Raw genomic sequence first — 26373 nt, 5'->3', positions numbered from 1 at the left:
AACAAAGGCGCTTTTTAAACACGTATTTTCCTTGTATGTCGTTGTCGTTGTAGTTCCACTCAGAAAAAGTATATATATATATATATATTTAAATATATCTCTTCTTAGGCTTCGACGACAACGACAACGACATGGCTTAATTTTTTTTGTATGTCGTTGTCGTTGTAGTTCCACTCAGAAAAAGTATATATATATATATATATATATATATATATTTAAATATATCCCTTCTTAGGCTTCGACGACAACGACAACGGCGCAGCATTGTGAAGTAAATAAGAAACGAAACAAAAGTTGTGCTTTTTTATTTTGCTTTTATTAAACAGAACGATCTATTGTGGGAAAAATGGCACCGAGCGTAGGGTTCTTGAAGCAACTTCTTTTGATGCATTAATTTGAGCTTGCGCAATCTTCTGCAGCTCTGCCTTGTGTTCGGTAACTTCGGACTCCGTGCGAGCGAGGTTGACTGGACGTCCGTGACGTGTGAGGCTGTTGTAACTTGCTTTGATGTTTTCGTTGGAGTGACGCAAGTAAGGCCCCACGTTCGAGGGTAAAGTAACACTGTCGGCAACTATGGTGTCTACGTCAGAGTGAACCACCAGTTCTGTGTCAATTTGAAAAAAGGCGGCAATGTCTTGAAAGGTTTCAGTACTGCCTGGGTCGTCCTTGTTAGACTTGCTTACTGCCAATACCCCAAAACTCAAACTTGGTTGAATAGTTGAGTGCGCCATCGTTTTTAAACCTCGGGTGAAGTAAGTATTTTCCATAGGGTCCAAATACTTCACGTGGCGCGTGTGCATATCGTCGGGTCGAAGCCGCATGGTGATGTTGGTATCTGGCTTTTGCTCGTACGATTCGTAGTTTGACATGTTGCTAGTGGTGTAGGATACAACGTCAGCAGGCAGGCCAAGGTGTGTACGAGTTAGCAACTCGTTTCCCGCGTTATAAGTTGGACCCATCTTTAGCCATGCGTCACTTCCAAACTGGTACTCATAGTTGACTATAGGTGTGCCCACGTGACCTTTGAACGGAAACTGGTTTACGAACTTGGTCAAGCGGGGACTTGCCTTGTGAATGTGAATAAAGTCGTAAGCAAAGTTGTGACGTGGTACACCCATGCACGCAGGTATGCTCTTTTCGTCATCGCCATCGTCATCCTCGTTTCCGGGTGTGATCTTTAGACCCCAGTAGCTCTTAGCCAGATCCGAGTGGTCCTTCTCCTGAAATGGTAAATAAGACTGTGGCTTCATCGGGTTGTTTGTCTCGCCTTTCTTCACACGACACATGCCGGTATCCAAGTAGTGGTTCAGTCCGACGGAGCTAAGGCCATAAACTAGCATGTCAGAGTTGACGGGTTGGACAACCGAAGAGCCCGTCTTCCATGGCGTGCGTAAACCATGAGGGGTTACCTTGACAGAGCAGCTAACAGCTCTTGTGTGAGCTGGTAGGTTAAGGTAGGTGCCGTGAGGAATGTAAAGATACGGCCGGTCCACTGGCAAGCGTGACAGGCTAGTCAGAACTCCTGGAAACGTTTTCTCGGTGTCATAAACTAAATTAGTCTTCAGCATTGCGTAGGCCCATGTGGTGAGTATTTTGCTGTCACGGAAGACTGTGACCACTCCGTGGTCGCGAGGTACGCGCAAAATCTGCTGAACGAGCTCTGTCGAATTTTCACCGTCACCTCCAACTCCTGCTCCGCCTGGACGGGTGGGGGCGTCTGAGTGCATCTGCTGCGACATCTGCGCACCTTGGGTGTCGCCGGTAGTTGAGTCAGGCTGGTATCGCTTTGCGTCTGCTGTATCTGATTCCCCGTTATGTGCACGTTTCCGTCTATCTCCTGGCATTCCATAGAGACTACGGCCCAAGACGTATTGTTCCACAATATTCTTCGTGCCCAGACCAACTGCACCTAATGCGGAGTGCCAGTTACCCGTGCGTCTAAAGTCGTTCAAGAAGAGAGCCGCAGATGCCTGATCAGCAGCAAAGACGTCCTCGTGGCTCGTGGCCCGCTCGTAGGCTTCGTCGTGTGACTTGGCTATGCCGTCGTCCTCGTCCACCGGAGCTCCGTTGCGCTGTGGATTCCCGGGACCCAGGTACCGGTGGCCTGGGAACAAAGGCATACTACTCTGGTTAGGAGATATACACATGGTAGCGGTAGCGACATCGACGACAGCTACACTCTTAGCCGCCTCTATTAATTGACTGACTGACTGACTGACTGACTGACTTGACTGACTGACTGACTGACTGACTGACTGACTGACTGACTGACTGACTGACTGACTGACTGCGACTGACTGACTGACTGACTGACTGACTGACTGACTGACTGACTGACTGACTGACTGACTGACTGACTGACTGACTGAACTGACTGACTGACTGATTGAGCCGAAAGCTTCTTTTTTTGCGCTTGTCGGTGTCGGTGTAGTCGGAAAATGCAAAGCATTTCCTGCACTTATGCAGTTGCAGAGATATGCAATGCAGAGATACCTGCAATGCAGAGATACCTGCACTTATGCAGTTGATAAAATAAGGTGCCATCGTCTTAAATGGGCTGCAAAACATCACTGTATGTGTTTGAAATCAACTGGAGCACACAAGGTACGATTTGGTCATTCTCCTGTTAAGGAGATAGTTCAGAAATGTGCAATCCCTTGATGAGAAAGTGGATTGATAAAGTTTCAAAATTCCAGCAGTGTCCACACCATTGTGCCTGTTGTTGACTTTCTTAGTAGGGTAAACACTGTCGTCACACAGCTGCAGCTGATACACGAGCAGGGTATCAATGCTCCGTGACAACTCACGCAACATTATAAGGACTCAGCATCTCGTTTTCCACAGCAGGCCTCCGTATTATCTCTTTTCTGGGAAAGTACATGAGTGAAGTAGAAAACTGTGCACATTGCTGGAATTATGAAATATTTCCCACTTTCTCAAAAGCAATAGATTGTGGCTCCAACACAAAAAAGTAAGCAATCGGGCCATGACGCGCACGTTGCAGCGCATGCTGAATGCGGTAATATGCAGGAAATGCATGGGAATAGGGACGTTATGACCACGACAGCACTGCAGAAGCATTACCTACATAACAGTAGAATAAAATTTTACACGGGCATGTTCAGAGAAATTTAAAGATTATCCCTTTCCAAGCAAAGACAACAGAATCATTGGTAATTGAATAAAACGAGTATTTATTTCCTTTAAAAAATATTGACAAAACTTAAAGCTTGTCATATAGCTCAAAAATAAATTTTAAAACAATATTCGATGCACTGATTTCACTGACAAGTACTGGCAGTTTTGTTAAGCAAGAGTTTCAATAGCAAAAGATCTCAATTAATAAAACTACTGCTAAAAAAGTCACAAAGTCCTTTGAATATAAAAACTAAGCCAATAACCAGAAAGTGGAATGACCTGCGAGAACATGTTGAAATCGGCAGAGACAAAATGGCTTGTATTAAAATGTCACAAGAAAATGAGCAAGAAATTGAAATGAAATACTAGTACCGCCATAGTATTCGTTTCTGTATAATGTAAAACAAATAACTACTCGTTACCATATGAAAATATAACTTTATGGCTTAAGCTCGAGTTAATCACAGGTGGCGACATACTTTAAGCATAAGCTAAGGCCTATTTTCTAGGCTTTCTTGAAAATGTTCAGGAGCTTTATTACTTGTGTCCTCGGAGTCATTACCCACTGGCCAAGAAGGAGCCATTCAACAGCGACGAGAACGTTGAACGCCTTGCGATGGCATCGATATTTAACAGCCAATGTGCTGCCATGAGTGCAGCTACTCATTCTTCGGCATTGGACCCACTGAAGAGCAGTTCTTTGTCCACATGGAGGAAAAGCTTGCTTGCATAGGGAAGATCGGGGCCATCGTACACAATGCAAGGTATTATTGGAACGCTCTCTCCCTGCATGATAAAAAATAAAAAGATCATTGTCTGGAAAGCGCTACGCAGACTTCAATTATTTGTTTCAGCGAATAACAGTTTCTGTACCGTGTACTATCGTGAGTAATATGAGCTCGAACATGCGAGCACGTGGAAAATAGCCTTAAAACTGAGATAGGGTGATACGTGGATGGCGCTGACTAAACTGGAGGGAAGAGGGGGGGGGGCGCTGTTCCGCTGACTGTTGGTACTCCCGCCTCGCTAGCGTTGCTGCGAGATGTCGGCTGATTGCGTGCCAATGACCGCTAGCAATGATAACAAAATAAATAAATGAGGCGCAGCAAAATCCTCAGCCGACACCACCGAGATACCGATGCGCAAGCATGGCCTGCGTATCGTGGCAGGCTACGTCACAGCCGATATCTCAGCAGCTACCTAGTCTGATGTGGCTGTTCGCGTTGATGGGAATTCATATCACCGCTAGCGGCCACGGACACTCTCTAAGATGCTGTTTCGCATCAACAATATCGAAGCGGGAGGGTCAACAGCTAGTGGAAGCGCGGCACCCTTTCCGCTTTGTTTCCGACAGCCGCCGCTGCGAATCAGCCAATGTAAAGGTACATTCACACCGAAGGCGGGGCGGCAAAGCGGCCAAGCGGGCTTTTCAAGGCGGCGAGGCGGCGAGCGCGCGTACCTGTTCAGACCGCATGGCTCTCTTGGCTGCCCGCGCGGCCGACGAGGCGGGGCCTCTCGCGCGTTAGCGCACGTGTCGCTATCACGTGGCACGGCTTCTCCCAAAAAGACACCCGCACCACCGCCGCGCCACCGCCGCAGCGCGTTCTGATTGGCTGCGGCAAAGCGGCGAGCGGCAAAAAATTGGTCCGAGAGCGATCGGACCTGCCGCCTCGTTTTCCGCCCCGCTTTCGCCGCCTGGAGAGGAGGTTTTCCCGCTTTCCGCCTCACCGCTTTGCCGCTTTGGCCGCCCCGCCTTCGGTGTGAATGAGCCTTAACCCTTTGCGGTCCGTTGTCGGGCAGCGCCCGACAACGCAACACGGCCGTAGCGGTCCGCTGTCGGGCCCCGCCCGACAAGGGTGTTCGTGGTTTAAATTTTGCTGTTTTCTCACCGCGAGTCGCGCGCATTTTTTGTATACATGAAGGGCCATCTCTTGAGGAATAAGTGAGCTTTGTTTGTTGAGGTTTTACTTTTTTGACACTAGGGTGCAGCACTATGATCAGCACGGGGCCTAGAGCGTACCCACTCGCGCGCGCGGTTCGCTGAGAAGCATGGCCACGTTTTCACCGCGTGCGTTTTACGGCGGTGCTTTTAGCGAAAGCGTGGATGACTTTAGTGAGGAAGAGAATTACGTGCCTCCACCAGACAGTGATGACAGTGATTCGACAGAAGTGAGTGACGAAGACGACGACGGCGGCGGTGGAAACCTGCAGTAATAACCCTGGCCTGCACACAGGGGAATGCTTTGAGCGGTATCATACGTTGCCCAAATATCACTAAAAGAGTTGCCTGCAGAATGCAGGAGCAAAAATAAATATCCTGTGCGTTTCTCTTCCACAGCTTGTGTTTTTATTCGCGGCGCCAGAAACTGGCGAAATAGTTTCGGACCGCTAGAGCCGGAAAGTGGGTAAAGGTTTTGGACCGCAAAGGGTTAAGGTTCAAGGCTGTTCGCCACGCGCTCGCGTGTTCGAGCTCATATTGCTCACGATAGTACCATCCAAATATGAAGCTCATAACATGTCCCATATGGAACTGGAGAGAATAACAGCTTTTCTACGTGCAATTAGCTTGTTTGGGAAAGAGAAAGTACTACTTGTCAAATATCATCCGCATTTTTAAAGAAAAAGGAGCATTCTTTAGTGGCATGAAGGATTCCTGCACATCGATAAAAGGCATATAAAACAAAACTATGCACAAGGACTTCTCTTCAAGGCTGCAACTTGCAGCCTTGAAGATGATTGGAGAATTTAAAATATCTTATACATCATTAGGCTTGTCTTTTACCAAATAATATCATTGGAGGTGGTCGTACAAACTGCGTTTTTTAATGTTTGTACACGTAAAAGTATTTAGCGAAGTTACAACGCCAAAGCGAGGCGAGGCGCATATAACTCTTAATAACCACAACAAAATAATGAAAGCTAGACATAATGGAAACAAAGAGAATAAAATAAATTGTGCTCGAACGCGGGCACTCAGGCGTACGCACGAAGGGGGGGGGGTGCACCCTTCCCCTAGTCAATTCAGACAGAGGGGGGGGGCGCAAAGCCTGCCCCCATACTTTGACTTTTTAGTAAGGCGGGGGAGGGGGGCAGCGATTAACCTTCCTACTTCCCTCCCCCCTGATGGGGAACCCTGCGCACGTTTAAGTGCACACTGATGCTCGAACTAACGCTTGCACAGTTCAGGTAGTTAAGGCGATTCGGCCACACATAGACATGAAAAATTCATTCGAACACAATCAAGGTTAACGAACGGCTCCCCGTGCACGGGTGCCAGCATTATCAGGAAACCTATGTTACGGATGAATTAAAACATCCGTACGAATTTAACGAAACGGAATGTATGAGCACTTGTGCGAGCTTCGCGCGGCGTACCTAAAACAAAGCAACATGCTGCGTTAAAATGACCCGCACGCATCAACCCGAGAATCACGGCAGTTTTCGCGCACGAAACGAACACGGACGGAAAAGAACGACGGGGACACCACGTCGTTTTCTGTCCAGTTTTTTTTTCTTGTGCGAAAAAAAAATGCACTTGAATTACCAACAGGCCGAAGCATACGCGCTTTAAGGTACGTGCACACTGGCGGGAAGCATGCCGCGGCGGCGTCCCGCCCGTCGGCGCCTCAGCGCGGCAAGCAGCAACACGCTGTCCACATTGCCGGCGCGAGAATCACGAGACAAGAACGGGCATGTCGAGGAGCGCGCACCCGCCGGCTTGCTGCCGGCTCGCGATTTCTCCCAGAAAGAAGGAGAGGAGTTGCACGGGTGAGGAGAACAATGTCTGGTTGCTATGACGACAGCCCGTGTGAGAAGGAAGAGGAGGTAAAGCAGGCGCTGATTGGTGGTTTGCTTGCGCGGCAGCCGGCGGTAGCGGCGAAAATAGGTCCCCGAGCGATCGAGTCGGCGGGAGAAAGATTTTGACGCTCCGCGGGAGAAAGAGCGAAAAGCGGCAGCGAGCGAGCGGTGAGCGGCGGGCGGGAGAGTGCCGCGCCGCCAGTGTGTTCGTACCCTTAGACACGCTTGACGCTTAGAGGTAACAGGGGCCGTCACAACCCAACTATTCTTAAATCAAAATAGTGGTTCATCGAGAGCGGGGCCCCCTTCCAACACCACCGCCGACAGGAGGGCACCGCCATAACTGCGTTCAAATCCCCATCCGAATCACAGCCACGCATGCGCACACTACTTTCAACACCAAACAAAGCAAAGCTTGCCCGCGCCTAATGTCACACAACCTTGCCTTCATCCCGATGAAACAATACACTCACATATGCTCGCTACGTTAACAAATGCTCACCGATCGTCAACCAGTTAAGAAAAGCTTAGTTAACGGCATTAGATCGCGCTCTCGGAGTTAACAAAGCGCTGGCCGTAGCAACGTGATAGTGGCAATGGTGGTACATACCGTTTCAGCTCGAGTGCTCCACCATATGAAGCTGCAGGTCTCCCTTTCAGTATAGTGCATCTTCGTAATAAGCAGCAATGGCAGAAGGTAAAGGACGAGCACACAGCGCAGGCACACTTCAAACAATCGAAACATCGACTGCAAAACTCGACCGATCGGGAGGCGAAGCACAACACACGCAGAAAACAATGGAGTCCGGCCAGGGGGGTGAAACTTCGCTGTTTTTCTGTCCCGTGACTGCAGCGATCCTAATGTTTGGGGGCTGTACTACCTACGAGCATAAATGAACGTTGTTGTTTCATTTTATATTGATTACCAGGTTACTTATTAACTCCCGATTTTTTAATACTCAAGTGAACCTAAAGGTTGCAGTTCGAGGTTCCGAAAATACGAGCGCCACTCGGGGTGGAAAACGGGAACTGCGCCGTCCTATCTCTCACGGCGAAAAAGGGGCGTTTCTTGTCGCGCGACTATGTATGCTACGGCCTGCGGTGTCCCAAAGGCCGCTTTCACCACCGTAAAGTTTGTTTAAGCGAAACTGGCGAAACCTTTGCAAGGTTCAGCGAAACAGACGCATCAATGGATTCGCGCCGTTATCACAAATCGTGCTGTGCTGAGTGGTGTCGAAATTCTTCACGCCACACTGGCATAAATTCTTTCGGATCCCGACGGACGAAAGGTACGATCTGCATGATGCTCGTTTTGTTTTTCTACGCTTGCACGGCATATCAGGATGCGGTTGCAGCAGTAGCTGTGTAATTTAATTGAGCATACACGTGCATGATTTATTTATTACAATCTGATTGTCTGCTCTGCGGCTTGAATTATACTGTATGCTTGAATTTACTGTATGAGTGGTACGTTTAGGCAATAAAACATTCAAACAAACTCTGCTCTTCATTCTTGTCTAATTTATGTGTACACGTAAACAAAAACAAAGTCTTATAATAAGTGGTGCAAAGACAGGTGGATGGGCAAACCTTCATCAATCAGAACGCAATGATTGCCCTTTTATCATGTGGCGGGTTGCGCAACAGGAAGAAGGTAGCGCGCTCGCCATCTGAATACCTTCCACTCGCTCAATTTGGCTTGCTGGTGCAACCCAATTGAATTTGGCGCTAAATTCCCCCCCCCCCCGCCACTCGTATCCTCAGTCCTCATCAAGATGGCGTCCCCCAGTGCGTGTCTGCAATGCGCCGCCATGTTTTAGTACCGCCCCCAAACACCAGGTGTTCGTCCGGCGCTGCGAGCGAATATCGTGTTCCATGGATGGTATAGGGAACCAGCGCTGGAGTTTCCGAGCCGCCCTGGCGGTCAAAGCGCGCACTTCTCAGCCGCTCCCGCGGACGACACGCACAAGGATGGCTACTAGCGAAGGCGGTGCGGGAACTGAACGCCGAACAAAAAAAAAAAAAAGGAGGCCGACGGTACTACAGCGTATATAAGTGTCATAACTACGCAGGAATGAGACGTGATATATCTTTCTACGTCTTTCCTGCGAAACCATACGAGCAAGAACGGAGGCAACGTTGGATACAAGCTGTCAGGCGAGCGGGGTAACTTCGGTCCTCTCTGGCGGCGTCGAGCTGGGGTGTAAAGCGAATTTTGCGTGTTTCATTGTTTTATACAACAGTGAAGACGGCCAGCTATGGGAGCACTTGAGGCACGTCAGTTGACGACGTCGCATCGGCTAGGTTATTGAGCTCGACTGCTACCGCTGCGACGTGCTTGCAGGCGCCGTCGCTGCCGGCCTTGCATGAACAGGTGGCCCCACTTATCAGGCGCTGAGACGGGAGCTAGAGGCGAACACATAAAAACTGCATTAAGTAAACGTGGACACGTTTTCGTTCGAAATGAAAACATGTAGCCCCAACGCTGCGATCACGCACGGAAGTCAGCTCGCTGTACGATTAAACCAACTGTGCAATTTACTGCGTACAGCGTCACGCTTATTTTACACAACTACACGCGCCGTAAAGAAACAGGACAGGAACACGCGGTAATAACCGATCTAGCATCAAATGCTCGCTTACCTGAAGTGTGACATCGTAGCTGGCTTGGTGTACCTGCGAGTGACATTTCGCTGCAACTTGAGAGTCGCTGTCACGGCACGACACCGTCTTTTCCACATCGTACACGTATTTCGCCTTGCACAGCTTCGCCCCGTTTTCAAGTGCCTTTCTGCGGAAGCGGTCCTCAGGCCATGCTATTTTACTAAAACCATAGCGGAGCACAACTGGCGCCATGGCTGCCGACAACTTAAACAAGCACGGGACCGCGAACCCGGGAACCACGCACGCGGGTTTACGCAAGCTGAACGCAAGCGCGCTCGCCGCGGCAGCCGCGGCACACAGCGAAAAATATATAAAGCTTTGCAAATTTTCTTCAGTATTCTTTCGCTTGATGGCGCTAGCTGAATGAGTATTCGCAGAAGCTTGTTAATGTTTTATTTTCTTTTTCTCAGAAGCTTGAACCGAAGCGAAACGACGCGCACAGCCGAAACATATGCGAGCTGCAACAAATGTCGTCTCATCGAGCGGCGGACTTATGCCGCGACTTCCCGCCAGGCGCATTTTTTCGGCGCGCCACCTATCCAGCGCTGGTCTCCCATAGGAAGTTTCACTCCCCTGGTCCGGCGGCGTGTCTGAGCGCGTTGCATAAGTCACGTGGTGATAGAGCTGTTCCGCGCGCTGCGCACGCGCGGCGGCTGCGCCGGCCGAGGAGATGGCGCCCCGGCCGTTGTTGGGTCGCGTGGGCGCAGCTTTCTTTCTGCGGCAGTGTTATGTTTTGTTATGCTTTACACAGTGTATTCGAATCGCAGTAATCATTGCAACGACACAGTAAGGGCTGCATGACTACAAGCAGGGCTTAAAGTCTCCCTTCACTGGAGGGCGGGCCCTCACAAAGCGGCAATATATATGTATATATATAATCTCAAAGAAAAGATCGCCTAGCAGCGGTCTTTTCGCCGCTAAACTGATGCTGCTGTGGTCTCAGCGGCTCTGCTACGCGCAGATCGTGGGTTGTTGGAACGCGGTGCGAGCTGTCTTAGCGAAGAATAAACGCAGGATTTCTCGATATATCGGTCAAGATCCACTTTCGCGGTCGTATTATCCAGTTTTGGCAAAAATATGATGGTATTAAACACATGAAAATGCATTATTTTCAAGGGATGTTGGCAGGAAATAAAAACGAAAACGTATTAGGCTGAAAAACGTATTATGCAGAATCGTGTCAACGAGATTTCACTGTATATGTATGCTATAGATTAAGCGTTAGGAGAGGTGTTTGCGATTATCACAGTGCAGTGAAGCCAACTGTCTCTAAACTGAACAAATGCTTATGAATGCTAAACAAATACATATATTATTCCGAATGTATTTCGCACATTCATTCAACGTGTCAATCCAATCAAGCAATAAATGAAATTATTGTGGAAACAATTTCTCAAAAATGAATCGGGATGTAAGGGCTTAAATATATGTGAGCTCAAAATAAGTAACATCAGTTGACTCACTGCATTCAGAACCTCAGGCAAGACAATGCTATATTTTATTTTCACTACCACTTGCCTAATAAAGTAGGCAAAATACATGCATCTTTGCAATTACAGCAGACTTGTGATGCACAACTAAAAGAATGAAAATTGAGTGGCAAGCTTAGCAGACCAAGGTGAACCATTACTGATTCACGAGCAGGTAGCTTCACACTCAGGTGCCTCGTGAAACAGTATCCTGTGCCAAGACGCTCTGTCGAACAGGATGGTGACCCGTGGTTTCAGGAGGCGTTGCCCGTGGTGTTCATTGTCTCAGTTAATTGCATTCAGCAGTACAACGATACCTGTTTACACCTATGGGTCAATTCACTGCGTGAATTGACCCATAGGTGTAAAATCCAAAGAACACCCATGGGTGTTTAACAGAACATACACCCATTGTACACCCAAAAATAAAAAAGGGTGTGCGAAGGGTGTGCAAGGATGACATTACACCCTTTCGGATAATATTGACAGAAAAAAGGGTGTACGATAGGTGTTTTATCGCAAATACACCTATAAGGGTGTGAAACGGTTTGCAGTGTAGTTGGCCTCCGAAATTGTCTGCCGCGCGCCGGTACAGGAACTCGGAGGCCTTCATTCGCACCTCTCTTGGGGGGCGGGGGGCTGATTTGCAACTTGCAAGCTTGCTACGCTAGATGCCACATGGGCAGCTCCTCTCGTCGCGCTTGGGCCATTCTGAAAAGAATGACCGCTCGTCGCGCTTCGGCAATTCTGAAAAGAATGAATTGCATTAAAACGCCAAGCAATCAGAAATTCGTTTGGTAGGCCATTCTTTATTTTGCAATTCTGACATCTTACTTCACATCCATCAAAAAGGTCATGATAAGTGCATGATTCACTGCCGTTTTTGCAAATGGCCGTGCACATTACGCAAATCTCCAAGGCAATAAATTTCGTTATCACCGAACAATGGATCGGCTCAAAATGTACGAACAGAGCCCATGAAAAGCACAGCCTCCGGATCCGAGCTCTGTATGAGGAACATAAAAGGCCGATTGACGATAAACACAGTCTGATCTAACGCCGCACAGTCGCACACTTCGAGTGCGGTCGCACTGGCCGCCACGGTGCCCTCTTCGTTTACTTCCACGAACGTCTTGTGGTAGACTTCCGAAGCCGACGCGTTATCCTTCTCGCATATTCCCGTGAGGTCCGCGGCTTCCGTAAAGAAGTCTTCAATGCCCATGGCGGTCAGCATCTGCTTGAGATTAATTGTCTGTTCCAGTTTAAATTTCGGAAGGCACAACTGAACGTCGCGCTCGAGGGTTAGGGAGTTTAAGAGGTGAGACAGTTTGCCAAAGGTGAGACGTTCCTCGAGGTGGGGCAGCCCTTCGATATCGTCTGGCAGGAGAATGACCATGGAGGCCCTTCCTCCCCGATAAGGTAACTCCAGCGCCCTCACGGCGAGGTCATCGCTGCGACCCATCTTGTAGTCGTCTTCTTTGTACATCATGTCCACCTTCGTCGTGTTCTTCTTGCCTAAGTGGAACTCGGAACGTTCCGTCAGCTCTGGCTCGAACTGAGACTCCCACAGGCCCTTGAAGTAGACTGCGTTCACCAAAACCAAAATGGTCGAGCCGTTCACGCTTCCGGGCTGAAGAAGGTCTCTGATCTTGGATTCCGTGACTTGCTCGACCCAGGCGTTGACGCGTTGCCTGACTTTCTCGGAGTTGTTCCTGAAGTCGACCGATTCCACGGTGGCGCCGTAAGAGTCCCGTATCAGGGCGAGGTAGCTGTCGAGGACCGGAAGCGTCTGTTCCGCATACATTCTGTTGGCCACGCGCAACTTGACTCCAGGAGCGAGGCCCGTCAGCTTGGACCGGAAGTCGGAGAAGTTCTGGTGAACCTCGTCTCCATTGACGTGAAGGACGTCGGCGAGCTGCTTGGCGGTGACGTTTCGGGCCCCCGCCAGAGCCATATGCAGCGCTGCGGAGATACTGAACGGGGAGTAGACGATGTTTTCAGAAGAGCCGTTTCTCGAGGCCAGCTGCTTGTACAGGTCGATGGAGAAGTTGAGCAAGGAATCACCGAGTTCACTGGTGGCCATCTGATTTTGTCCGGGTCTGCGAATGAATGAGAAGTATATATGGTAGGTTTAGACAAGCCTGAGTTTCTTGCTCTTCTTTACTAGTCACGAAATGCAGGATTCTTTTATTGCCCGAAGTGAGTCTCATTCTCAACAAATGAAAAAAAAAAAACATGGTTGGTTAGACAGCCACTATCATGAGCAAGAATTCCGTGCCCACGGACAACCGAAACTTTTCAAAATATCGCTGCGCGCATTAGTACAGTTTTTAGAGGACTCAGAAATATCAGAATTATGCTAAATCGGATAAAAATAATCGTTCGCATTGTTATTTATTAAAACATACTTCTGGTCAGATGTTCCCCGTGATTTCGTGTATTTCTCGTGTTTTCGTATTTATCAGTATTTGTCTTTATGACAGTCGCGTTTAAAGGCATAAAATGCCAGCAAGTGCCAGTGGCTGTTTTGTGATCACCTTGATCAACTCGTCTGTAACCTGTCGACGTTTCGGGTGTGTGAACATTTGTGACGTGTGAACATTGTTCTTGCGTGGACAATTAATTACATTGTAGCACTGAGATTAGGAATGTGTATGGGCATTCGTGCGTAAATTTTGTACTGTTTTGTTAATATTGACAACTTCACCATGAAATCTATTATGCAAAGGAAGAGGACTAGTCAGAGCCACATCTAGGCACCAACGTCTCGTTAAGTACATTTAATTTTAAAAACTCTGAGGCATTAAAAGAACGAGAGCAACGCAACTAAGTACCAAAAAAAAGGAAAGACGTACGTTGACGCTACGCAGAACAACTTATTACGATTTCGTATTAGGTCATTAACTGATGAGGTTGTTGTGGAGCCCTTAGCCTGACGCCAACAGTGCAACTGTGCTCGTAAGAGCGGTCATAGGCTTTCTACGAGCTACTGGACTGGATGAGCGATTATAGCATTTCGCCAACTTCGCGGGACTATATATACTCACCTCCTTATTCTTTTCCTTTCCCGTGCCCTTCCCCTGGTGTAGAGTAGCGGGCTAGAGAATACTATAGCTGATGCCTACCTCTCTGCCTTTCTTTAAATAAACCTCTTTCTCTCTATATAGAAACTTGTATATATAAATAAAGAAATATGCTGTTTATTAAACGCCTAGACTCCGTGGAAGTACGGACTAGAGGTGTGCACGGGCTCCGGGTAGCCCGAAAGCCCGAGCCCGACCCGGCCCGCGGGCCGGGCTCGGGCGGGCCGATGTATTTTCACCTCGGGCCCGGGCCGGGCTCGGGCTACTTGGAGTTTTATCGGGCCGGGCTCGGGCCCGGCGCCAAGCCCGACTCAAGCCCGAAATAAAGAAAATGAGCGGGAATTGTTTTCCAGCACGCATACAGCGCCTTTTCCGCAACCGCCCTCTACCGCTTTTCCTTTCCATTCGCACTGTAAACAAAAGGGGAGCAGGTAAAGCACTGCCTCTGTTGCACTCCGACAAACAGAGAAGTAACACCACCTGAGCTAGTGACGGCGCCACGCAACTGTTCGCGTTAGATTTAAGGCCAAATCCCATACGAGTGAAAATGCACGCGACAGCGACGAGCGGTGTGTCGTTTGATCATATTCGATACGCTCAATAAAATGCCAAATTACCGGAAAACGATGTTTTGTTTTCGCAGCGAACCTTCAAAAAGCCGGGCCGGGCCGGGCTGGGCCGGGCACGGGATTGTGTTTTCGTACGTCGGGCCGGGCCGGGCGGGCTCGCAGCGCTTTGCCGTCGGGCTCGGGCGGGCCTCCGACAAAGTCAGCGGGCCCGGGCCGGGCTCGGGCTCGGAAATACGGCCCGTGCACAGCTCTAGTACGGACGCTGAAGGGCTTGTAAAATTGATCAAGTGTATCAACTCAGACATCCGACAACGCTAAAAACCAAAATAACGGGAAATAAGGCTACCACAGACAGGAAACTAGAACACTCACTCGATGTGTAAAGATACCCGACATGTTCAATGAACGGAAAAACAGTGCAGCGGGGATGTTACTGTGTAGGCGCCTGAAAAGTAAGTCTTGGCCAGTTTCACCTCTATATGGTTTCACCAGCGTTCGTGTATATAGGTGTGTTTTCCGGTAATAAAAAAAAAAAATGTGGTCTTGCCATTAGCCTTGACATTTAGTGCATAGGGGTACTTATTGCGTGGACGCAATTATGGAACTGCAACATTTACTGCATACTACTCGGAATCTTTTATCAATACTTCCTTATCCGTTACGTTTATCCCTAACAAGGCAATAGATATGGGGGAGCTGGACGCTTGAGGAGATGAAACTTCCTCGAGCAGCAGGTGTCGCTGCAGCCAACGTTTCGACAAGTCGTTTTGTCTTCTTAAAGGCAGCAACTGCCCGCCTTGGCGCGTGTATGTGTATAGATCGCACGTACTCCCCCAACCAAAAAAAGAACATACGAGCACAGAGTTAGGCCACTGCTGTCTTGAAGAAGACAAGACCGCTCGTCCAAACGTTGTCTCCGCCGACAACGCCTGTTCAAGTATTTTTCATTTATTCCTAACGACCAAAACATTGAACAGCAGAGCAGACTATTTGTGTAAGACATCACATTAAAAATGTTGGAGGACGCTTGACCTTCGTGTTTGAGAGTAGAACGCGATAGCGTAATCGGGCCCCGTGCCCTTGGCCTTTTCAATTGCTAGCCTTGCTTCGGTTCTCGGTGGATGCCTCAGCCGTGCCGCAAAGAAAAGAACGTCTGTGCGCGTAACACTAACCGTTTCCAACCATCCTAGAATGCCTACTGCAAGTACAGTTGTGAAGTGCCCACTGCGACATAAATCTTTCTTTTGTAAATCAGCGAAGGGCCCACTACGCGTCCGTAAGGCGACACGCGAACCTACGCCGCATCTCACTTTGTTGATGATTTTGCCGATGATGATGATAAAAGATGTCTAAGTGTTTTGTAATGTGCGGGCGTTTAAAACACCAATTAATTGTGCTATTTACGTGTTTTGACGCCTGGCGCGAGTCTATGCTTCTGCGACACAATATTACATGCCTTAAGGAGACTCCTCCCACTACATGACATTCATATGGTGTTTTTTTCTGAAGAAGCTTCAAGCAATAGCTTGCTGCGCCCTGTGGTAAAACACCTGCTTGCCACGCTGAAGCCCTGGGTTCGATTCACACGCGAACCCGAAGATTTGTATTATTTATTTCATTTTTACATTTCTTGACTTTTCGCTCACTGACAAGGCCGATTTTTTCGCCCAGATCCAGCTACGCCGACACCAGCACCGGAATTTCTACGAAACGAGCTCTTTCACCCTACCGCGTTAAAAGTAAGATACCAATGCTTTACATCGGTATTCAGGAATCAGTGAACTCAGTGTTAATCGAGGTGCACAGGAACTGGAGGAATCACGGAGAGGGACGCTGAATTCTCACTCCTAGATATTAGAAATGGCAAATATCTAAGCGGTGCGTGAAGAACGATGGCATCGTCTTGAGACTACGGGATAGCGTGAACGAATGCATGCAGTATATTCCTATATATGCAGGAACGAATGTGTGCAATAAACACTATGCGATGGAGCATTTTGCAACAGTGTTCCTCCCTATACGTGTGTGTCACGCACACACGCATTACCCACGACCTTACCGCTACCTTATATAACCTAAGATTACCTTAAGGCTACTTTAACCTGAACACTGAGCACTGACACACTACCTTAACAGTTTGGGGCACGTAAATGATAACTGTTTTTTTATAGCTGACTATCTTACATTTAATCAGCCTAATGTTTATCATTTACCACCTTTCGACCCCGCTCTGTTGGCTTAGACCACAAATATTCTTAAGTGCGTAGCACTTTAAGATTGTCGTCTGTCCGTCTCATTTGGCGTGATAACGCTCAAAATCACGTGATTATCACGGGCCTAAAACGAGGCTAGTAATGCTCAAAACCGGGCAAAAATGAATGAACATGGCCTAAAATAATTAACTGAAATAACCAAGAAGTAATCGCAATAATAACTTAAGATCGCTAAAAAACGCTTTGGTAACGTGCGGCTTACACCGTGCCGCGCAGGAGAGGGCGCCACCGCCTCGCCAAGCACGTGATTGCTCCTCCCACCGGCGGCTTTTCGGCGCCTTTATCGCTACACGTGAAAGGGGAAGCAATCTGACGGAACTTGCTGCAGAGGACACGTATCTCAACTGCCGTAACAAGCAGGAAGTCGATAGATGGCTTGTACTGACGTCAAAGAAACAGCCATGTCGGAGCACCAACATTGCGGCACGCGAGTTTCGTGACGTCACGTTAGTGTTTAGTACCTGGTATGCTGGTTCCTTCGTTATTCACGAAGAGAGACACAATAATAATCAGCAACGTCGTTATCACACTGAAACAGGTTAATCGGCGTGTGCGTACACTGCCTCGACGTCATCTAAGCCGCCATGTTAGAGCCATGTCGTGCGTCCATGACGTCACGTGCAAGTTATGTATAAAGCGCAGCAAAAACGAGCGCGCATGTCGCACACCGAGTTTGCGAATCTCCCTAACAGAATTGTACTCTTGCCGAGGAACCCTACATGCTTACCTCAAACATTTACGTCATCCACGGTTCGTTGAACGGAGCAGCGCGAACTCTACGAACGCGAATCGCTGGGTGACCGTAGTACGCACTGCCTTTAACAGCCTTTAACTTTCACAGTGATGCATTCCTTCACTCGTTCGTCCTCTGAGCGTAGTTTGGCGCGCAAGCGGAGCTCACCCGCAGTCGAAGCGGCACTCATGTAATGTGAGCGCCCGCAGCATCCCGCGGCCGCTGCTGTGGGTTTGTCAAGCGGCTGATAGCAAGACAAAGCTTTATGAACCATGACACCTGGCTGCGCATTTTTTGGCGTGGAGCTGCTGATTTGTGATTATGTCACGTAGAAGTATTTTCGACAATCAATATCCCAGTTTCAGCACGTAACGAACGAAGCGGCCGCTAGGCTTACTTGGTCACATTTGACGCCTTATAACTTGTTAGCAACCAAAATAATGCAACGTTTTTAAAGCAGAATGGTAGACGAGATCCTTGACTTCAATCAGAGCGATTTAAAAAAATTAAAAATGGCCTTTTTGAGAAAACTGTTTTCAAAGTTTGGCGTTTTTGATAAAGGACTTACATTTCAGCCCAATTATCGAGCAAAACGTAGCGCGATAAAACCACAACAATTATTTTAAGAGAGAGCGAAGGTATCAAAGTTAATATGTACCGATTTTTATTATCCTCACTGTTACTTGTTTGCAACAATAAATTCCTGAAGTACAGGTTTTGTGTGCGATTTGCCAAGTTTGAGATTTTTTTCTTCAAGAGTGCTTCGACAAGCAAAAGAAATATTAGATTCATAAGATTGTATTTCACTTGTTCTTCGAGGGCGATAAATATTGTGACCGAGAAGTGCACCGTCTTTTCCCTAGGCGCGCTCAAAATTCAGAAATCGCAAAATTGGCGGAAAAGTGTTTCTTGCGGCCAAAACTTGTGTACTTCTTTTTCAGGCGAAAAAAATTTTTTTCGCGAAACTAATTTCGAAACCATTGTTCTGGATGTAATGCCTAGACCTACAATAAATTTCATCCAAATCGGGAATGGTGACCGGGACCTCGCGTGCGATCTTATCTGGACACACCCACATGACAAATTTGCACTGAAAACGCCAGTTAACGATATTGCATAAATTGTCAGATTATGCTTTTCTCCGCTGTTTTCCACTATGTGAAAATAGCAGTTCATTGACGCGCTAGCGGGATCAAACCTACAATCGTACACAGGTATGTAATCCCACCAACCAAAGGCTCCAATTCATCGAACCGCTTAGGAGATCGCCCTACTACTCAAAAATAGTTGTGTTATCACATTTATTTATGCAACAAGCTCATCGAATCACTATGGTAATCATTCTAGGGCACGTACAAAGTTCTGTTGTCACGTTCAATCAAAATACCACATGGGAAGATGCACTGCTGGTACACCGAGCTCTGTTATGCCATTCACTCAAAATCCAGTTCATACTTTAACGCAGAAAAAAAAAAAACACCTGACTACTACTGAATTCACCGACATTCTACACCATCACATTTACTAACAGACTATCACATATAATAACAGTGTCACAAATGCAACATACTCGCACTTGTTCGAACAATTGACCAGAAATCATCAGAAATCCCCATAGGGAGATAGTACTAATGGAAACCGACGGGTTCAACCTCTGTCCAAAGCAGTATGAAATTAAAAAAAATAAATAAAAAAAGACATGACTGATCCTTCTGTCATAGGAAACGGTATAACCCGAAAGTGAAACGCGTCTTCACAGAAGTAGTGTATATTGCGTAGTGATATATGAGAGCTTGTGCAATGTCTATTGGTGTTTGGCAGCAATAGCACTGTTTGACGTTGACGCCTAGTCGCTTATCTCCATCGCGACTAACGCCCATGATCATGATTTAACTGTCGTGGTAGTTGAAGTGTTTAACATATACCTGAACATATACCTGATCATATGCCTGATCGTGAATCCCGCGCGAAAATGACATCAACAAGCACATAAAACACACTGGTACACGATATGCACTTCTTCAAAGCGTCATCAATTAAGGAGAGAAACGGCACGGTGTGCGCTCCCGAGTAATATCGTAACATACGCCTGTGCTGTACATACGCGGCTCAAGCTACAGATTCGTAGCTTGAGCCGCGAACGCGCGCAGGCGTTCCACGTACCGCTGGACTCTGTATCGCTCCACCAAGGCACGACATTCGTCCGTCGACATAGTTAAAATTTCTGCAGCGCTTACTCCAGCAGTTTTATTACTCCGTGCTATCGCAGTCGGAGCAGTCGGCGGCGAAACACCGTTGGCGTATGTGGAAGCTGCGCTACTCCGACAACGAGCCACCATACGCTAACACGAGGCGAAAGGCAAAGAACGTAACTGCATAGGGCGACTCCCCGATGCTAGCCCGGCCAGTGTTTTTCGCTTGCGTCGAGACGCTTTAACCATGGCCTGCGAGATTGCGCGTCGGTGCGCAATTGTTTGTTTGTTTGCCCTGAGGAGACTGGCAAACAATTTCCGAGGAAATGCTTTCACTTCGTCGTCGACAAATCTTTCTCTATAGGCGCTAGTAAATGTCCAACCGCACTACTTTACTTCCCGCTTACAGACGGTAACACCATCCCGCCCCGCCTAGCCCCGCCAACAGAGAGCAGCATGCGAGACAGAATGTGTGAGATATATGGCGCGTTTGTGGAGTGGCATGCATCTGCCTCGGTTGCTTTGTCGGTAGAGCGTCGGGCGCTGTCGTCGCGGCCAAGAGGGTGTAGGTTCGATTCCGGGCGGGGGGATTATTTGTCGCAGTTTTTTTTTTCTTTCTGATACATTACATGTATTTTATCAACGTCATATCCATGACAGAATTACGTCACAGAAGTTTTGGTGGAACCGGGCATAAAACTTTCGTGTTAATAAAATAAAATAAATTGATGTTTTATCCCGGTGCGAAAGGAATGAGAATAGTGATTCCGAATGCGAAGAAATGAAAACTTGTCACGGTGGCAGCCATGCCCACTAAATGAGCATTAAGCGACTCGTGCTCTACTAAGTCACACTGCATAGGCGGCCTCTATGTACTCTCTCTCGTGGGTGGTTTTGCTCACACTTCAATCCTGGCCTCGCATTAAAGGGTTATCCGAAAGAGACAATTTTGTATGGGGAGATTATCCGGATGTATTCACGCACCTCGCGATGAATAGTCTTTACTCGCGTGCAGCGAGTAAAGACTAGACGATGTAGTTTTGTTGCAACCATCAACAGGGCTCGAAAAGGAGATGGACGTGCTACGTTGTAGAACAGTTAAAGATGCGCGTTGTTTCTTGCAACACTGGACGCTGAGCTAATGGCGACCGCAGTACGAAGTGAGCGGATTACTGAATGCAAGCGAACGCTGTTTTGTGAGGACACCAGAAAGTTGAACATGTGGGAGACTCGCCCCCTTCCATGGCGGCTCTCATAAACTTTACAAGGTTGCCTTGCGATGTTACGCTACAAAATATTACCTAACTTTAGGACAGCGCTGCGTCTGGAATGAACTACTTGCAAGATTAAAAGCTTGCCTACATATGGCTAAAATGTTAAAGCCAGGACGTGAAATTTTTTCCTACGAAGCTTGCTCCACTTTTTCCAAAACACTGTATAAATATGAAAGACTTTACTAGCAGCCAGCGATGGCTGCTGAGTGGAGGGCTAATTTGCGACTGCTTACAATTAGTACGCTGTTGGGAAGTATGCAACTAGAAGAAAACACGACATAAAAAAAAAGCAGACGACCACAACACGAGGCTGCAGAAGCGACATATCTACGCACAGTCTCAAAAGTGACGCCTAAACACTTTCATAAGGTGCTGTTACGTGCTACTAGATAACAATACGTCACTACTCTGCGTTTGTCTATGTTTAACGTGGAGCTGTTATTGTGCACTCTTAACTAGAGTCATCCGAAGAAACAGGGGTTGAAGAGCTCGTTCCTGGGCTTTCTGCATCGACACCGGCAGCCAGTGACGGGCATTCGTCAGATCCAAGATCGCGAACGGAACCCACGAAAAGGATAATGTGCGGATCGATACAGCGTATCAGGAACATGAACGGGCGGTTCACGTTAAACTGAGGGGAAGAGCAGTAGAGCACGGCTTTCAAGGCAGTAGCAGCTGCCGCCTCGGTGCCTTCCTCGTTCACCTCCACGAACGCCTTGTGGAACGCATCGGAAACAACGAGATTGCCCGCATCGCTGATTCCACAGAGATCGGCGTCCGGCGTGAAGAGGTCTTTTATCCCAATCGAACTAAGCGTTTCTTTGAGGTCGATGGATTGTTCCAGCTTGAACTTCGGCAGGAAGAGATCGACGTCGTGTACCAAGATAAAGTTTTTCAAGAGGCTCGAAAGTTTCTCGGCGGTCAAGCCTTCCTCGAGCTGGGAAAGTCCATCGCATTTGTCGGGCAGAAGGATGACCATGGAGGCCTTCCCCCCGCGGTATGGGATTTCCAAGGCTTTCGCCGCTAAATCCGCGAGACGGCCCATCATGAAGTCGTTTTTCTGCTTCATCATAATTACTTTTCTTTTGGTCTTCGAATCCAGGTGAAAACTCATGGGGCGAGTTAGCCTGGAAGAAAACGATGACTCCCAACTGCCCTTGAAGTAGACGGCGCTAATCACGACCAGGATGGTCTCTTGGTCTACACTGTCGTCGGGAAGAATGTCCTTGATTTTCGACTCGGTGACCTCTCCGACCCAGGCGTTGATGCGACGTCGAACCTCCTCGTAGCGTTTTCCGAAGTCGACGGACTCGACGGTCGTGTCGTAAGAATTCCGTAGAAGGGCAAGGTAGCTGTCCAGGACCGGGAATGTCTGTTCCGAGTACATCCGGTTGGCGATGTGTAGTTTTACGTCGGGGGCTAAGCCCTCAAGTTTGGGGAGTAAATCATAAAAGCAAGCGTTGGCCTCTTCGCTGGTGATGCGCAGAACGTCGGCTAGCTGCCGAGCCGTGTTGCCACGCGCCCCTGCTAGAGCCATGGACAGCGCCGTGTAGATGCTGAATGGTGAGAAGAAAATATTTCCCGCACGACCGCTCTTCTCTACTAAGTGCTTGTAGAGGTCGATGGAAAAGTTGAGGAGAGGCTCTCCAAGCGGCTCTGTCTGCATGATGATGATGACGGACACCTGCGAGGAAATCGGTACAGTTACGTGAGCCATGGCGAAACTTGCAGAGCATTAAGGAGCACACGTACAAAGAAAGTGAAAACAGGTATATGAGCTTCGATGGCGATGGGCGATGGAAAGCGCATCGTCCTGTCTTCACTTTCTTCGTCGCTGCAAGTTTAATAATAATATAATATCTGGGGTTCAACGTCCCAAAACCACCATATGATTATGAGGGACGCCGTAGTGGAGGACTTCGGAAATTTCGGCCACCTGGGGGTTCTTTAACGTGCACCGAAATCTAAGTACACGGGCCTCAGATATTTTCGCCTGCATCGAAAATGCAGCCGCCGCGGCCGGGATTCGATCCTGCAGCCTTCGGGTCAGCAGTTGAGTGCCATAACCACTAGACCACCGTGGCGCGGCATCGCTGCAAGTTTCGCCATGTGTCACTACCAAGCCCATTCTTACATCCTAACAAGCTACATGAGGTAGTATATCTATCCGGTATCTATGAACGAAGTCGCGAAGCTTCCCGTTCGTATTTGCTTGCTACTGACCAGCAGGCTTCCCTATTCCCGGCATTGTGATTGGCGGAAAATTTCTTTTAAAGCGAAAGCTTTACTGGCCTAGTCGAGCGTGTTTCGCTGTGTATCTCAGTGTGGCCTTGAAGCGAAGAACGGATACACATACACAGGACTAGCGCCCATCCTGTGTATGTTTTCCTTACTTGTGTCTACGTCTTGTTTTTTAGGGGCGAAGCTCCTTAAGGCGGCACCCGTTCGTCCCTCGTCGTGCTCGTAGTAGTGAGTAACAAGTCTTACCCTTTGACCTCCAAGGTGGTGCCGGTGGGAGATTTCTCCTGTGCGTTGTTGAACAATAAAAAATTCGCAGCGTGCGCGTTAACTAAAAGCCGAATTCTTCTGTCTCTGTAGAAGTGTAAGTGTTAGCTAAAAGCCGACTTCTTCTGTCTCTCATTCCCATTAGCAGCCATTGTTTACCTCCAAGGTAGTGCCTGGTGAGATTTCTCCTGCGCGTGATTAAACAATAAAAATTTTGTTCAAAACGCCGTTGATTGATGAAATAAACCAACGAAAGACGCCAGATGTTTTGTAAAAACAAAACGAAAGAACGCCAGATGTTTCTAAAGCAAAACGAAAAAGACGCCAGCTGCTTAACGAAAGACGCAAGGTGTTTTCTAAAGCAATGGTTTTCTAAACAATGAAAATTCACAGCGTACATGTAAAATTAAAGTGAGCTGCAAGTCGTCATAACTCATCGAACCTTTAGTATAAACGCGCCCGATCTCACGTCGGTGATGATGTACTGGGCAGAATTCACGGAAGATTCACGGTTTACCGATGAACCTCCGCAGCTTCGCCCACTCATCATCATTCACTCCGTGGATATGCTGTGATTTTTTGCGCTACGAATATGATTACAAGTGATTCAAACCAACTAGCCCGCATCACCGCCTTGAGTACTCGACAAGTATCTCACGCTATTCATGTACTGACCCGTTTATCGTGTTCGTCATGTACTAATGCCCTGCCATGCAAATTTTAGTATGTGTAAGTTAAAGGGGCCCTGCAACACCTTTCTTTGTTATATTGGAATAGTCCCATTATTGACGTATCAGTCTTCACGAGCCATATGCCGCAAAAATTTTTCGAATCCGTCAAGTCTAAGTGGTGTTACCAAATTATAGAGATCACGTTCCGCAGCTTTCTCTCTCAACTCAACGCAGCGAGCGCGCGGAAAGCTGCGCGCGGCGTGAGGGGAGGGAGGGAGGGTGGAGGTGCGAGGAGGCGACGTTAGCGCCGGCGGCATTTTTTTTTCATTTTTTTCTCTCTGGCGTCTCGGCGCAACCACGTGGTCTGTGCCGCCACTTCCGGTCGGCTTGCGTCGTTCTCGTCGAGCGGAGTCGATCGCGCTGTGTATATCGTGCGTGCTTGAAAACTGCGCGTGGTTTGGTAATGTTGGGTGTGCACCTCGAACGCCGTAGTGTTTTCATCGCTCTGCCAACCATGGAAGCAAACGTGCGCGCTCGTTTGGAACGAATGACAGATCGGTTTCGGCCCATACTCCGATACACCGCCTCGTAAGACGGCACTGGCAGACGACCCCGAAGCGCCGCCATTACCGGACGCCAGCATTGTTATCGGAGACACGCTGCGCCCGTGCCTCGGTCGGTCGTGAGAACGTGCCGACGATGCAGTTCTCAGCTGACGAGGCAACACTCGAACGGCTGCCACTCTCAACGGCAACCGGCGATGGTCAAAAGCACAGAAATATTCACGTTTTCGGCACTGCGCATGGCGAAGAAAACGGAACCACGCAACTACGAGCAGACGAGCTGTCGGTGAGACCGGAAGTGCTAATATTAATGTTTGTTCGGTGTTTTTAACGCGATAACATAATATAAACATACATATTATCTACTTATTGAACTCAAAATTAACAACGAAAGTAAGAGTGAGGGTGTTATCGTGATTATAACATCAGCCAATGGTGGAATTGCCGACAATCGCGTCATATTTTGCGGACTAATACATCATTTGTCGAGAGAAGAGGGAGCGATTTTCAGCTGACTTTGAGAATTTATTGTAAATTCCAGGCCGTGCGCATCGCTATAATATTTGGCTCGCGTGTTCTCGGGAGCCTCGACTACCGATCGGCAGCACTTTTTGAGCATGCTCGAAAAGTGTTGCAGGGCCCCTTTAAGCAGACGACCACGAGAGCGCCCAGACGTAGATAGATAGATAGATAGATAGATAGATAGATAGATAGATAGATAGATAGATAGATAGATAGATAGATAGATAGATAGATAGATAGATAGATAGATAGATAGATAGATAGATAGATAGAAACGGTCAAAGTGCATTTGGGTCACTAAGAAATTCGCATTTAAAAAAGAAAAGAAAAGCTGTGCCGGCGTCTATGGCCCAGATAACTTTTGTTTTTGTCATTCCATTTTGCAAAATTAACTCTCCCGATGGTGCGAAGCCACCATATTCGACAGCCAACGTAGAAAGCTTACCAAAAGCCAGCACTGAAACCGCCTAATTATTACTGTCCCGACAACCCAATAACCACTTCGAATGACGCCGTGCACACACAGCTGCTTTTATTACGATTATGCAGGGAATACAGTGCAATACAGCCACAGATGAGACGTTTGCACTGAAAACACCAGTGCAACAGCCCACATCTAGTGGACCAAATCTGGGCTGTCCAGCGAGCCAGGGCTACCGCCGAGGACATCGCACGATGTTCCCCGGACGACGCCTAATGGAGGCCTAACCCGGGCCAGTGATTCCTCGTTGGACTCTAAATGAAGTTTATTACCTACCTACCATACGGCATAAACGGTCACATTATACTTTTTTCCGCTGTTGCTCCATTATGTCAAAATAGCAGTTCACCGACGCGCTAGGGGGATCAACCCGACAACCGTACACAGGTTTGTTATCACATCCAGACACCGATTCCCCAAACCGCGGCGGAGATTTCA

The 26373-nt window shown here is 48.0% G+C and overlaps 3 protein-coding genes across 3 annotated transcripts in view; all 3 read right to left on the bottom strand.

The window, feature by feature from the left end:
- Positions 1-303: 303 nt before the first annotated feature.
- On the bottom strand, positions 304-1924 carry LOC119375396 (uncharacterized). Its single transcript, XM_049420399.1, has one exon. It carries the CDS (start codon positions 1842-1844, stop codon positions 333-335), a length of 1512 nt encoding a protein of 503 aa, XP_049276356.1. The 5' UTR covers positions 1845-1924; the 3' UTR covers positions 304-332.
- Positions 1925-11875: 9951 nt separating this feature from the next.
- Positions 11876-26373, bottom strand: part of LOC119374309 (leukocyte elastase inhibitor) — a 38507-nt gene continuing 24009 nt past the window's right edge. The window contains exon 2 of the mRNA XM_037644384.2: positions 11876-13168. Coding sequence (XP_037500312.1) covers positions 12025-13152 — 1128 coding nt within the window. The 5' untranslated portion in view covers positions 13153-13168 and the 3' untranslated portion in view covers positions 11876-12024. The remainder of the gene's footprint in view (positions 13169-26373) is intronic.
- Positions 20241-22918, bottom strand: LOC119374308 (leukocyte elastase inhibitor). Its single transcript, XM_037644381.1, has one exon. The coding sequence runs from the start codon at positions 22908-22910 to the stop codon at positions 21645-21647; it is 1266 nt and encodes a 421-aa protein (XP_037500309.1). The 5' UTR covers positions 22911-22918; the 3' UTR covers positions 20241-21644.

This window comes from Rhipicephalus sanguineus, chromosome 11, assembly GCF_013339695.2.
Source record: "Rhipicephalus sanguineus isolate Rsan-2018 chromosome 11, BIME_Rsan_1.4, whole genome shotgun sequence".
Lineage (NCBI taxonomy): Eukaryota > Metazoa > Arthropoda > Arachnida > Ixodida > Ixodidae > Rhipicephalus > Rhipicephalus sanguineus.
Note: the sequence above shows the minus strand (reverse complement) of the source record. Positions and strands in the feature narration are given on the sequence as shown.